Genomic DNA, 14,970 nt, shown 5'->3' with positions numbered 1-14,970 from the left:
TAAAAGAACTAAATGGAAATTTTGGAAATTAAAAATAAAATATTACTAATAAAAACTTCAATGGATGGACTGAAAAACAGAATGATGATGACAGAGGCAAGAGTCAGTAAACCTGAAGATGTTAACCAATCTAAAGAAGAGGAAAAAGTATTAAAAAAAAAAAAAAAAGATCAGAGCTTCAGAAACCTGGGTGACAACAACAAAAAATTTAATGCATATAATTGGAGTTCCAAAAAAGAAAGAAGAGAGAATTGGGGCTAAAAAATATAATGGCTGAAAACTTCCCAAATTTGGCCAAATACTTAAGTTTACAGATTTAAAAACTTCAATGAACACCAAATAGGATAAATAGAACTACATTATGATCAAACTGCTGAAAATCAAAGATATATTAAAAAATGTTGGAAGCAGCTAGAGAAAAACACCACTGGTGGAGAGAATTAACGAACTGAATGATACTAATTTCTCATAAGAAAACAGAGTCCAAAAGACAAAGGGCAACTATCTTTAAAGCAATGAAAGAAAAAATAAAAGATCAACCCTGAATTCTGTATCTGGCAAAAATATCCTTTAGGAAAGAAGGCAAAATAAAGGCATTTTTGATCATGGAAAATAGAAAAGTTGTTGCTACAAGATTTGCTCTACAAAAATGTTAAAGTTCTTCAAGCTGAAGAGGAAATGATATCAAAGGGAAACTTAGATCTTCAGGATTGAAGGAAGAGCATCAGAAATCAGAAATAATAAACCTCAGGATAAATTTGAAGGCTACTTTTTACTTCTTACTTAAAATATAGACACCTACGTAAAGTAAATATTGTAACACTGCCTGGTGAGGTTTTCAATGTGTGTGATGTATATGTATGCCTGTGTGCTAGTGTGCACATACAGTTGATATATATGTAACCAAAGAACGGCAGGGTTGGGGGCTGGAGACACCTATATGATTCCAAGGCTTCTACATTTTATTTGACTGTGGTACAATACTAACCTAAAGTAGACTATTAAAAGTTAATTATGTATACTGAAGTCCTTAGTGCAACCATTTTAAAAAAATAAAGAAATACAGACCCCAAGTCAAGATAAATTAAAATGGAATACTAAAAAATACTAAAATATTTAACGATCTTTAAAACTTTTTATCATCTAGAAAAGTGATCGTCAAAGGTTTTTGTTCACACACTTCACACCAGTAAAAAGGTTAAATATGTAGCTTATGCATAATATATATGAATGTGTAATATATATTTTGTATATATATGTTTATATATAAAATACATATACTACTATAAAACACCCACAAAATAGAAAGTACCAGTGGTGGCGTAGTGGTTGTGAATCCACCTGCCAATGCAGGGGACACAGGTTCAAGCCGTGGTCTGGGAAGATCCCACATGCCACAGAGCAACTAAGCCCGTGCACCACAACTACTGAACCCGCGAGCCACAACTACTGAGCCCTCATGCCACAACTACTGAATCCTGCACACCTAGAGCCTGTGCTCCTCAACAAAGAGAAGCCACCGCAATGAGAAGCCCGCGCACCCCAACGAAGAGCAGCCCCTGCTCGCTGCAACTAGAGAAAGCCCGTGCGCAGCAATGAAGATCCAACGCAGCCAAAAATAAATAAATGGAAAAAAAGATAAAGTACCAAAATAAAAGATTAAAGGTAAACTTAAATAGACATTCTTGATATATTTTCCCCAAATGGCAATGAATCATACTGCACAATCCCTAGGGTATGGATAACCCACTTTAGAACCTCCTAATATGGAGTATTCTCCCCCAAAACACACACCGTTTTCCTTTGTCCTATTTTCTTAGCAAAGAGTATACACAGATGGATGACAAATATAAAACAATTTTGTGTCTGAACCCGAGGTTAATTCTGTTGAGTTGCTTTCCTTCCCTGGTTGGTTTTATGATAGACTTACCAGATCCAGATTTTTCCAATCTCCACCCATGCTGTTTATCCTCTAAAATTTGACATGAGTAATTTAGGAGATCCATAAGCCAAAATTCCCAACCCAGGTAATCTTATCATGTATTTACAGCAAAACTTAAATGCTGGATTGGTGGTTTTCTTTACAAATCACCCAGTTTTTCTAAAAGAAATTACATGACTTTAAATCTCTGAGCTGTACCCTGTACAATCCACTGGACATTGGGGAAGGCTTGTAAACCAATCATCGAATTGGGAGGAGACTGATGGAAAATTTCACTTGGAGAACAGCCCCCAATATAATATCAGGTTTCATTTTCACAAATAAGCACTTAGTTTGGAATGTTCCAAAACATCTCAGAAGAACATGGGATAGTTTAAGAGCCCATAACCCAGCACTGGTGCAAGTTTTATATCAGTCATCTCACACTTGTCTATTAAACTTCTCCCAGGTAAGATCATAGGAGAATCTTCTGAGTGGATTCATTTGCCCAATTTATTTTCTTATCTCAAATTTTGCCAACTCTGGGGATAGCCCCGATAGAATTTTTTGTTTATTCTTAAGAAGGAAGCGTTACCCTCCCCTGATTTACTCTAATAAACAACAAAGAGTTAAGAAAATTTTTTAAACTAGCAATTATGAACTATTAATTTGTATATCAGCTTTTAAAAACAATCCATACATACCCATATAAATACAGCAAAGGCTCAGATAAGCCAAGAATTGTGCTAGCAGGTTGGTTGAATGCGTGTGTGTTAAATGAAGAGAACTTCCTACAGGTATCTTTGGAGCTGTGGTTTCTAAGTAAAATTATGCAGCCTCTTTCATATTTTCATTATAAGAAACATTTCAAATAATTTGCAAGCCAAACATGAAATACTTCATTTTCGCCTGTTCAGGAAAAAGTCTTCATTCAGCTTTTGTGTCCTAGGGCTCTAATTATTCTCCTTTGGTTTTAAATCTTCTTTTATTCTCCTTCTAATACTCAGGGCATACTAGTAAGTCAGAAGGAATGCTACCTGGTCCAGTGCTGGCATGAAAATACACAGTCAATAAATGTTCACCTGATTAATAAATAATATGTTCCATTTTGCTTCTGTTTAATCCTTTTAATCTTACATGACCAGCAAAATTCTTTATCCGAAGTGACTTCTTGTTTGTTGAATGAAGAACGGGATAACTCTTGCATGATTCTGAACAAAGCTCTTAACTTAGCAAAAACCTTACTTGTCACTCCCCTTTGGCACACACAACGTTATGCAAAAATTATGCACAGGGCTTCCCTGGTGGCACAGTGCTTGAGAGTCCGCCTGCCAATGCAGGGGACACGGGTTCGTGCCCCGGTCCGGGAAGATCCCACATGCAGCGGAGCGGCTGGGCCAGTGAGCCATGGCCGCTGAGCCTGCGCATCCAGAGCCTGTGCTCCGCAACGGGAGAGGCCACAACAGTGAGAGGCCCACGTACCGCCAAAAAAAAAAAAAAAAAAAAATTATGCACAGATTCACAGGAAAGGTTAGCAGTTACTAATCAAATAGATCCAAGCTTCTCCTGCTCCAAACAACAGAGGGAACAACAAGAGGTATTTGCTAAGTGTAACTAGGATATTTTCTCAATGAACATCAATTAAAGACATAAATCGCTCTTGTTCTGGTGAAGAAAGGTGACTGTTGTCAGATGAGAGTGACTTGAAAGCATTTGTCCCAAAGTTACTGAATGCCTATCACATCTCATTCACTGTACTAGGTGCTGGTCTTTGAAAAAGGATTCTGAGTAAGGACCTTTATTATTAAATATGAGTAGTACTAGATAATGTGCCAATATGTATACTTATCTATGCCCACACAGAGATGTTAAGTGTGTGACTCTAGTCTTGAATATGAACTATCCCTACTTTGCAGGAATCAGTTATGACTCAGCTACCCGGAGAATTAATTCAAGCCTTAGGGGCTTAACTTTTCATCACCATTCTACCTCTAATTTGCTACTTCACTTTGAAAACAACACAAAGTAGTAGTTCTTAACTATAGCTCAAATTCACTTGCAAGCTTTAAGACAGGGAGAAAGCCTTAATTTTACTCTGTTAAAGAAATAATGACAAAATAACAAGATGCCTATACTAGAGGGCAAGAAATCTTCAGGAAGAAATATTCTTCCTTGTACCCCTAAGATGCAAATCTGAGATAAAGATGGTAAGTATGCTCTGTCTTTAAATGCCCACTGCCTGTAGGTTAGATCATAAACTAGGAATAAAATGCAGAAAGGGAAAGGAATAAAGAATTCTACGTTGTTCCTTAAAAAACTAAACACAGAGCTACCATATGACCCTGCAATCCCACTCCTGGACATGTATCTGGAGAAAAACATGGTCCGAAAGGATACATGCACCCCAATGTTCATTGCAGCACTGTTTACAACAGCCAAGACGTGGAAGCAACCTAAATGTCTATCAACAGAGGAATGGATAAAGATGTGGTACATATATACAATGGAATATTACTCAGCCATTAAAAAGAATGAAATAATGCCATTTGCAGCAACATGGATGGACCCAGAAATTGTCATACTGAGTGAAGTCACACGGAGAAAGAGAAATATAGTATGATATCCCTTATATGCGGAATTGGAAAAGAAATGATACAAATGAACTTATTTACAAAACAGAAACAGACTCACAGACTTAAGAGAACTTATGATTACCAGGGGGGAAGGGATCGTTAGGGAGTTTGGGATGACATGTACACAATGCTATATTTAAAATAAATAACCAACAAGGACCTACTGTATAGCACAGGGAACTCTACTCAATGTTATGTGGCAGCCTGGATGGGAGGGGAGTTTGGGGGAGAATGGATACATGGATATGTATGGCTGAGTCCCTTTGCTGTGCACCTGAAATTATTGCAACATTGTTAATCGGCTATACTTAGATATAAAATAAAAAGTTAAAAAAAAAAAAGATTTCTATGTTGGAAAGCCTGCATTTGGGTGCTGCTGGAATACCCAGGTGGAGATATTCAATAGGCAGGTGGAAATATAGATCTGGAGTTCAGACAAGAGGCTTTGACAGATATTTAGAGAAGAAAGGATGAGACTGTGAAGTCTGAAAACTGTGGTGGGAGCTGGCAAAGGGCCAGTTCCATCTGGTGACCCTATCATACCTGAGGGAGGGGGGAATACTTCCCAAGTTCTTCTGAGCAGCTGACGCTTAGAAGCCTTGTAAGAGAACCAGATTTTGATCATGAGGGGAAGGAAATCATTTTTTTAAAAGCTGACTATGTAGGGAAGTTGATTTACTGGAATGAGGGTTGTAAATAGCATAGAAAAGGACTGGAGAGGGAGAGGAACAGAAAGAAAATGTCAACTTAAGGAAGAGCAATAAAGCATCTTCCAAACAGAATGCAAGCACAGCATTCACCCCTTCTATTTCTTTCTCGTGCCCACACAATGTGGTTCTCAAATATGTTGACCAACCTTTCCACAAAGCAGCCTGAACCCATCATGGAGAAGAGCATAATGTCTCCTAAGGCACTAAACAGAGCACTGACATAGCATCTATATACCTACTCCGATGTGGCTGCTTGGTATAAAGACACCCAGGAATCATTCTTTGAGCCTGTACTCACCATGAAGCCCTAACTAAGCACTTAGATTATATTATAGCAAACCACAGTAACCAAGTTCTGACTCAGGATTTATCATTCCTTATAGGCTATTAGTTAGAAATGAGTCATAATCACCAGTGAGAAAGTTATATACTATTGTAGCTAATGAATTCAAGATAAGATGAGAAGATATGATGGACTTGAAGTATTTCTGATGTTGTTTTGTGGCCAAAGGTTATACTTGCATTTTGTCTTTTTTCAGAGGTTGAACAGTGTGCTGTGATTGTTATTTTTTATTTACAACAGTGGAGGAAGAGTATAATCGCTACCTAACAATATTTGGTAAGGAAAACACTGCTATACCTGCTTGAAACGGTCATTAGAACTATCAGTGGTAGAACTAGGAGCCTGAACTCTAGAGAAAGTGAAAGCAAGCTACCTATGGTGTTTTAATACTTCAGGTATCTCAGAAATCAAGTTCCTAAAACCTGACGCAATGCCATACATTTCTCAAGTACTGTAACCTACATCTAAACTCCTTATCGTTTTGTTGCCATTTCAAATTTCTCAGATTCATAGCTCAGGTATTCAAAGCCACATAATGGCCTGAAGAACATAAGAGACAAGTGTGAACTACTTGAAAAGGCTCAGTCATGGCTCAGAAGAGTATGCAGATACCAAGGGGGAAAAAATCCTCCCTCTCAAGCTCTGCAATTCCTACAGCACGGAAGTCCTCAAACATTGAGCGCAGGTCTTTGTTTTTTTCCTGTAGAACCTTTCTGACCTGTGTTGTTCTACTTTCTTGGTAGTACATACACCATAAAGGTTAATGTAATTTTCAAAAATCTTATGGTCTTATGAAAAAAACCCTAAGAATTGTAAATCGCTAGTACTTAACTAGTAACAGTCGCTCTAAATTATTACTAAAAAAAGTGCAACCTTATCAAATGAAAATAACAGGAAGTATGTCAGATATTAACTGTACATACAGTTAATAAAACAGGGAGGCAAGGCATTTTATCTTTTGCAAAATCACAAAAAAAATTATTAACAATTCCTAGTTGGGATGGAAAAGAGACAAACATGTAGTCTTACCAAAAAGCACAATTACTTAGCAATACAACAGCCAGCTATACTTTTTACCACAGTCCATTAATGGAAAATGCATCCTGAGAGGAACATTTTCCTCAGGAACCACCTTACAACTGTTAACTTCATGCCTGATCAGAGACATCAAATAATGAACCGGCGTGACAAACAAAATGCCAAAATTATATTACTAATATTACATATTATAACATAGCCCTTTATAATCATAAAAAAGGCACAAACCATTTAAACAGACCTATGAAATAGATATCAATGTTTCATTCTTGTTGATAGTACAAAGTGACTCAAGGTACAGATCATAACTCTAACAAAATAAAGATACCAAATCAATCTGAAAAGTATGCCTGCCATAGTAAACAAAGAAGAGTTAATTAATGCGTGCCTTTTTAGAACCTTCCTGAAGATAATCTGAATGCCTGAATACCCAAAGAAGCAGCTAGCTATCCAAGGAAATATCACCTAATACCTTTGTTTTCACTAAATTTGAAAAGACACCTAGGGCTGTTTTCTTGAATTATATTCCAAAGAGGAATCACTTTTTCTAATAAGAGGCCAGGGTCCCCTGACAGCAGGTCAGCCAGCATGGCACTGGCACCCTTTACCCGGAGGAGCACTTAGGAGGTGTGAGGCAGGAGGAAACTGAAGCCACCAGAAGTTAACGCTCTAAGCTCCCTCAGCAAGAACTAGAGCCAAGGTCACATTCTTTCCGGGGCATCCAGTCCCACATTCCAGTTTCACATTCTTTCTGGGAGCATCAAAATGCCTCAGGAAAAGAAAAAAACAGTAGCTACAGTTCCTAAAATATTTCATTTCCAGGTCCACCCTCAATACACCAATTAATATGTTGCCCATACTTAACAGCATTTTTCCTAAGCTAGATTAAGTCCCTTTATCTTCTATGAGCCATGTAAAATCACCTCCCAAACTTTCTTACTAAAAAAAAATAGGATGATAAGAGCTATCACGCTGAATTGCATAAAGCTTTTGGCTTACCTATGGTACTTGACCTTGTTGTGCAAGTTGGAGACATTCCCGTGAAGAAAAGGCAACTATATTTTTAAAGGACATGAATAAAAATACTATTCCTTATGACCTACCCCCTTTGAAGTTTATTAATTTCATATTTTAATAGAAAACAAGATGACAGTAAAAAGTACTAACTATTAGGTAGTCACCTATTACAGTACCTTGGCAGCTTTATTAACCTTGTCTTCGTTTTCTCTCTTATACACAAAAACCGAAGCGAATTTGCCATCCTGCAATATAGCGGGGTAAACAGCAAGTCCAGAGGGTAAGGTGAATGGTGGTTCCTTCAGGGCATAGCTCTTCAAAGCGCTGTTCTCTGAGCCCATCCCTTAGGCTGTGAGGCAGGGGTGCTGCAGCTCCTCCTCAAAGCCAAGCAGACCTGAAAGAAAACAGAAAGCATTTCCTAACATTGAGTCTCTATCTGATCCATGAGCCAGAGATAGCCGAGTACCCAGGCCCAGGCACTCAAACCTACTAGTTCCTACAACCCTCATAAAGTAGGCTGTTTGACAACAGAAATAGTAAATGTTCAGCAAATTACCTGCAATGCTTGTCAATTAACAACTTTCAGCTCTAGAGAAAATACACTTAACCAAACAGACACGCGTGGTTGCCGCTGCTCCCAACCCCCCACTGCGCACACGCAGAACCGTCGCAGTGGAAACGCGATCGAATACAGAGTAAGAGCTCTCCTGCTCCCTAAAACCCGTCATGTCCTGCCTCGCAGAGGAAAGCGTCGCAAAACTCGATCACTCAAAGATGATGAACTTCTGCATGTCTAAAATAACCTACAATTCTAAGGAAAACAATACGAACTGGAGAATATTTCTAAAATGATGAAAAACATGTTAACAAATGGAGAGTGCATATAAACCAAGAAAACACTAAAACACCTGTGGATTAATGGGAAAGGAAACAGACTACTCATTGAACGCAAATGACAATAAACATCAGAAAAAGTACAATCCCGTAACTGTCTTCAGAGTTAGGCTAAAAAGGGGAAAATGCAAAATTGTATAATCTCAAATGTTAAAAAGACAACCCACATGTACATGAGATTCCAGAAAATGCAAACTACTATATAATGACAGAAAATAGATCAGTGGTTGCCTGGGGTGAGGGCAGTTAGAGGGGCCACAGGAGAGGAAAGGATTACAAAAGGGTATAAGGAAACTTTGGGGAGAATGGATATATTCAGTATTTGGATTATGATTATAGTGATGAGGGATCTATAGCTATCTATATATATACGTACACATGCATACACACACACACACACAAGAAAAAAATATGTAAAGTATCAACAGAGGTTTGTTGTGGGCATCAGATCATGGATGATTCACATATATATACAAACATAGACATACATTTGCCTGCACCTCCCAAATCTTCCATGAAAGAGCATATCTTTCTTTACAACAGGGATACAAACTCACATGGTTACAAAAGACAATGCACAGCAATGCAGCAGTATTGGTGGAATAGCAAAAGGCCTACTGTGTGCACAGGCACCTACTGACTGGGCTTGCACTCTGACGGGAGCCACCATCACAAGGTTCCAACCAGGACTGCCATTTCAGAGTTGGCAGGTCACACCATTTACCATAAAGAGCCACGAGCCTGAATAATTATGTGGAAATTTCCTATTTTCCAACATTGGCTCAAATGTTTTTAAACCTGTACAGGCCAAACAACACATGTCTGAAAAGTTTGTGGCAGTCAGTTTTCAGTTCTGGCTTTACCATTATTTAAAAAATAAAAGATAAAAAGAGTTCTTACTAACTCTGGCAGTGTGGTAAACAAGTTGCTAGTTCTAAAAAACAGCCCCAAATTTTATGTGGATCTTTAAAAAAATTCAGTTTAAAATCTGTATCCTTTGGGTAAATATAAACCCAAGAATCATTATATACTGGCCTTCTATTTGGATTTTTTTCCACTTTGGTGAAGTTCCATACAATGCTTACAAGGTTATCAGAGTATGTAATGCTGCTCAAAACAGATACCCCAAACAGAGAATTTCAAGGGCCTACAGACCCACATACGCCACTGAATAAGGAACACAACACGTATAAGGGCTAAAGCTACCTAAAATTGATTTTTTTTTTTTAAACCCAAGAATGTTTCTGAGGATAAGAACTAAGCTGGATTTGTAACAAATTCACTGAGTTCCTACCTGCCAAGCAATTTCTCTTTCTTAAGAATAATAAAGTAAAAAAAAAAAAAAAACGAAAAACAGTATTAAAAAGTATCTCAACTACAGCTGACCCTTAAAAAACGCAGGGGTTAAGGGCACCAACACCCTCTCAGTCAAAAATGTGAGTATAACTTTACAGTTGATCCTCCACACCTGCAGTTCCACATCTGTGGATTCAAACAACACAGGGGATTCAACTAACTGCAGATCGTGAAGTACTGCAGTGCATATTTATTGAAAAAAATCTGCATATAAATGGACATGTGCAGTTCAAACCCATGTTGTTCAAGGGTCACCTGTGTATGTAACACTCACCTTTCTACTGGGACTACAAATAAAATTAGCATTTATGTAGGATCTTGGAGAAAAGCAACTACCGTTAATTCCCCTATTCTGGAGATGGTGTGGTGCCTGCAGCAACCTCCCACTTCCCACCCCAGTCGGGAGGGTCATGTTTAGCACCTGCCTTCTTCTTGGGCACACTTTATGGGTCAGGTGCCTACCCTGGGCCAAAGGGCAGTCAAATCACACATTAGCCATCTCTAGGACTCATGACCTGGATGAAGAGCTAAGCTGGACAATCACTGTCTGCCCCAGGAATCTGAATGAACGTGAGATATTTTTGTCTGTTAGCAGCACAGCTGAAGGTAAAAGGATGCCATAAGGTAGAGTCAGGGCTATGGCAAGCCAAAGCCATGTAAAAGCAGAAACCTGGCAAGTACAGAGGAAGCCAGCTGGCAGCAGGAGAAGGAAAAGCAAACACTGGGAGAGTAACTTAGATTTAGAGAGTCACATTACTACTCCAACTCGAGGCTACAAGAAGCCCAGCTTCAAATCCACTGCCTCACTGCCACCCTTACAATCATGGGTAGCCTGAGGCACACCTGAGGTAGCCTGAATGGGTCCATGTTCTTTGAAACCAACTGCCATTTCATAAGCAGGAGTTCTTTTTAACTCCTCTTGTCTGAAAAACCAGTCAGACTAAAGGAAGGCGCTAGAGAAATGCTACTTCGAAAAGTGTATATCTGAAGCTAGTCTAACTTCCTTCTCTCTCTTAGCCACAAAATACAGCTTTCCAAAATCCACACATAAGGAATTGCTGCAAGAAAATAATCTTGGCAGAAAATCATGCCATTCACTTAGCTTTAATATTACTCTCCAAAGGAGATAAAATGGTCCCAAGAGTCAGGGACACGCTCTGGCTGAATGAATGGCAGTCAGCAGAGGTACAGCAATGGACAATCAATGAGCTTAGTCATTTCTAAATAGCAAAATACCTTCTTGTGGGAATACTGGGCCTTACAACACCTATTAACCTTTCATTTAATATTCTGAATTCCACTATAAGATCATTAACAATATAGGGTTATAAAAAATTTAGGAAGAGGTTAAAACTGACAGTTTTTCTTAGCAGTATGTATTTGGGTCTAAGACCCCAAGAAATGCCACTTAAAAATTTAAAGGAATGAACCCCTTCCTTGTGAGAACTCAAAAGGCTGACATTTTATTGGTTTGAAAGCATGATTAATGTTGACAGAAGTCTACTGATACCATCCTGCAATGCTTACAGAGTAGCTGGGTTATAGCCTATGTCCAGTGAAAACTTCATTAGGGGGGAAATAATAAGATGTGCTGTTGGGCTTCCCTGGTGGCGCAGTGGTTAAGAGTCCGCCGGCCGATGCAGGGGACACGGGTTTGTGCCCCGGTCCGGGAAGACCCACATGCCGCGGAGCGGCTAGGCCCGTGAGCCATGGCCGCTGAGCCTGCGCGTCCGGAGCCTGTGCTCCGCAACGGAAGAGGCCACAACAGAGAGAGGCCCGCGTACGGCAAAAAAAAAAAAGATGTGCTGTTGACTGCAATCTGATGGTCTTAAAGCAGTAATTCTTAATTTCACAAAACTGTACCCTAAGAGGCACAAAAACGGTTGCTATCAACAGTGCTTTAAAAATGATAATTCAGCTAAATGGCCTTACTGAAATGTAATACTGATAAACAATAACACCTGGACTTCCAAAATACTCTTTTTTGTTTTAAGGAGTAAAGGGGAAAACACCAAATCGTTTAACTTTGAAATTAAAAAGTCACAAAAAGGCAGAAAAGGATATTTTAATATTAGCATGGGTATTTTGCAGAGTTTACCATCTCCACTCTATAATAAAATGTGGGGTACACAGTTTCTGACTTGAATACGCATCATGGTCTTCTCTTTAAAATGTTGTTCACCTATCTTCCTCCACCCTTTTGCTTCCTTGGGCAGCACATCAAGTTTCTGGGCCACCTGTGGGACTAAAAGCCCTTGTCTAGGTCACTGGGCAACTCATACACTAAACTAAGAAATCAGTGTCCTCTGGGGAACTCTCTCTTCCTCTGTTCTTTTCACAGCAAGTAACTGAGATGATCGTTACCCTAGCTCCCTCAGCTTGGAAGTTTCAACGATAAGGGCTTGCACTGTGAGTTCAAAGGACACCCGGTATTGATTGGTATTTCGTTATCTAGTGATAACATGACTTCGAGCCCTTTGCTTTGCTCTGTTTCACGTATATATTCCCTATATTGAACTCAATCCGGCGATACATTATGAAGCCTTTGCGTACCGAAAGAACTACGTATGATTTCTGCTAAGACATGGGATGTTATGTGGGTATGCACACAGGGATTCCAAAATTCAGGACCCAATTCTGAGTATTCACACGGTTTCCTACATACGATTTTCCCAGAACTGTTTCATCTTCATTCTAAACAAAATGCACTACCCAAAGACAAGAACCAGCTGGGCCTCTGGGGGCCTGGCACTGGTCTCGGATCGAGAATGAAGGCAGTATCCCAGCGCGGGCGCAACCCCAGGCTCCCCGCGGCTCGGCCCCGCCGCTCACACTCGCCCTCCCCGCGGCAAGGAGGACGGCCCGGGCGCGGGGGTTGGGGGCCAGCGGGGTCTGACCGCGACTCCCCGGGGTCTCTGAGGGGCGGTGGCGGCGCTCCCGCTTAGCTGGCCCCTCACCTTCCACACCTGCCCGCGAGGCCGGGCTCCGCGGCTTCCTTCGACAGCTCCGGCCGCCAGCGCCGCCCCGGGCGGGGGTCGCCCGCGAAGCCCAGGTTAGCAGGGCGCCCCGCAAAAAGCAGGAGGAGACTGCACTGAGGTGGGGAGCAGAGCTCAACCGGCAGCGACACCACGCCGAGCTCGCCCACGAGCGGGCCCCAAGCGCGGACCCGCAAGCGGGGCGCGCGTTCCCTACCCCCCACCCCCGCGCCTCGCTCCCGGCCCGGCCCCCTCCCCAGCGGCCCAGGCCCGCACTGACGGAGGACGCAGCGCGGGGCTGCCTGTTACCTGTGGGAGGGCGGCGGGGGAGGCGGCCGAGGATCTTAGCTTCGGTCCCCTCTTCGCCCCCTGTTGACACCAATCACCCTCGCCTCCCCCGTGATACTCTGGCCACTACACCCACAATCTTCTGAGGTCCGGTCTCTCCGGCACCATAGAGACGGGTCCGGAAGCCGGACAGGATGCCAGCCTTCAGCCCTACAACGCCACCACTGGGGCGAAAGACCGGAACCGAGATGAGGAGGCCTCGCCGGTGATTCTCAGGCCGGTGCCATCTTGAGTATGGGCGGCGGTGCCGGCCCAGCGGTTCACTCTCTGTCCCCAGCCGCCTAGTTGGTCAGTGAAGATGTCTCTTTTCTTGGGCTCTGAGTTGAACGTGCAAGTTTGCCTTGATTTTAATTTTCAGCCTTTTAACCGCACGGTCTTAACTGGATTTCCGCCCGAACCTAAAATGGCCGCCGGTCGCCTCTGACAAATAGAAAAGGGGCAGGACGGAGAATAGGAGTACTCTGGGAATTGGCGAGGACTTTTGGGAGAGTGACGCCGCTCACCCCGCAGCCCTGATTGGCTGCGCTGCGTGGGCGGAAGTCGTACGGATCCGCTACTGAAGCTGGCAGAGGTAGAAGTGATTCCGGCTGAAGCCCTTTCAAATGGGAATTGTGAAGTTATGTTTAAACCAGCGGAGAGTCAAATTGGGACTATTAATATTAATAGTTCTTATTATTAATATTGACGGTTTCTACTTAATAGGGTGTTGTGCGAATAGAATGAATATACGTGATAGTTTTAAAACTACATGGCTCAAACCCAGTATATTTTCTCTGTTATCTTGTATGTGAGCCTAGTAGTAGTCATCGCTACTATTTAATGCTTTTACAACCTCACAGTTCACAGATGACCTAAATCACTTGATCACCTAAAAGTTTTAAATTCTTTCTGGTCTGTTACAGTATGGATAAGGATCCCACAATTTCTTCACTAGATTAAGTGAAAGCAAATATCAAACCCAATTTTGTCCCTTATTCAGAAATGAATATTTATTAGAAAGCAGGCACAAATAGTATTTAATCTGTCCTATTAGCTTGTTGAAAGTCGAGCTCTCCGTCCTAGGTCAGCACTGTCCTATAGAAATATAATTTCAGCCACATATGTAATTTAAATTTTTCTGGTAGCCATATTTAAAACAGTGAAAAGAGGGGCTTCCCTGGTGGTCCCGTGGTTAAGGCTCTGAGCTCACACTGCAAGGGGGCATGGCTTCCATCCCTGGTGGGGGAACTAAGATCCTGCATGCCACCTGGCACAGCCAAAAAAACAAAAACGACAACAACAACAACAACAACAACAAAAACAGTAAAAAGAATGAGGTGGGGTCAATTTTAGTATTATATTTTAACACATAGCCACAAGGTTGTCATTTAAACACGTACCCAAAATAAAAAATAATTAATGAGATATTTTACATTTTTTGTACTGTCTTCAAAATCTGATATGTATGTTTTACAATTTAAACTGACCATATGTCAATGCTCAAAATTCACATGTAGATAAAGATTACAGTATTGGAGGGTGCAGTTGTAAATGGTTTGACCACCACCTTGCACTAGAAAGCTGAGAAACAGAAGTACAGGGCTGCAGAGGCAGGATTCTGTTATCATCATAGTTACCGCCAGCATCTGGCAACCAGAAACCTTCCAGACCCGTGGTAGAGCCAGGACCAATAGCGATGAAGCCTCAGGTGGCATCTCCAAAGGCTGAGGACTCGAATTTTTAGTGCTCACCCTGT

General features: G+C 41.1%; 1 protein-coding gene across 9 annotated transcripts in view; it reads right to left on the bottom strand.

Moving 5' to 3' along the window:
* SCYL3 (SCY1 like pseudokinase 3) overlaps nt 1–13,667 on the bottom strand; it is an 82,866-nt gene extending 69,199 nt beyond the window's left edge. For 6 of the 9 annotated variants that reach the window (XR_016393163.1, XR_016393165.1, XM_089911300.1 and 3 more), the window contains exons 1-2: nt 13,197–13,666; nt 7,839–8,056 (exon numbers count right to left, since the gene is read on the bottom strand). Coding sequence is in view for 7 of the 9 variants with exons in the window: in XM_089911300.1 (XP_089767426.1) it covers nt 7,839–8,003 (165 nt within the window). In the remaining 2 variants the exon portion in view is untranslated. Of the gene's footprint in view, nt 1–7,838; nt 8,057–13,196 lie in introns of all 9 variants that reach the window. The other 3 variants (XM_089911314.1, XM_089911321.1, XM_022560149.3) reach the window with 3 other exon arrangements.
* Between the last annotated feature and the right edge of the window lie 1,303 nt (nt 13,668–14,970).

This window comes from Delphinapterus leucas, chromosome 1, assembly GCF_059928025.1.
Source record: "Delphinapterus leucas isolate spDelLeu-1000000601 "Yukka" chromosome 1, BTC_Dleu_Yukka2, whole genome shotgun sequence".
NCBI classification, from domain to species: Eukaryota; Metazoa; Chordata; class Mammalia; order Artiodactyla; family Monodontidae; genus Delphinapterus; species Delphinapterus leucas.
Note: the sequence above shows the minus strand (reverse complement) of the source record. Positions and strands in the feature narration are given on the sequence as shown.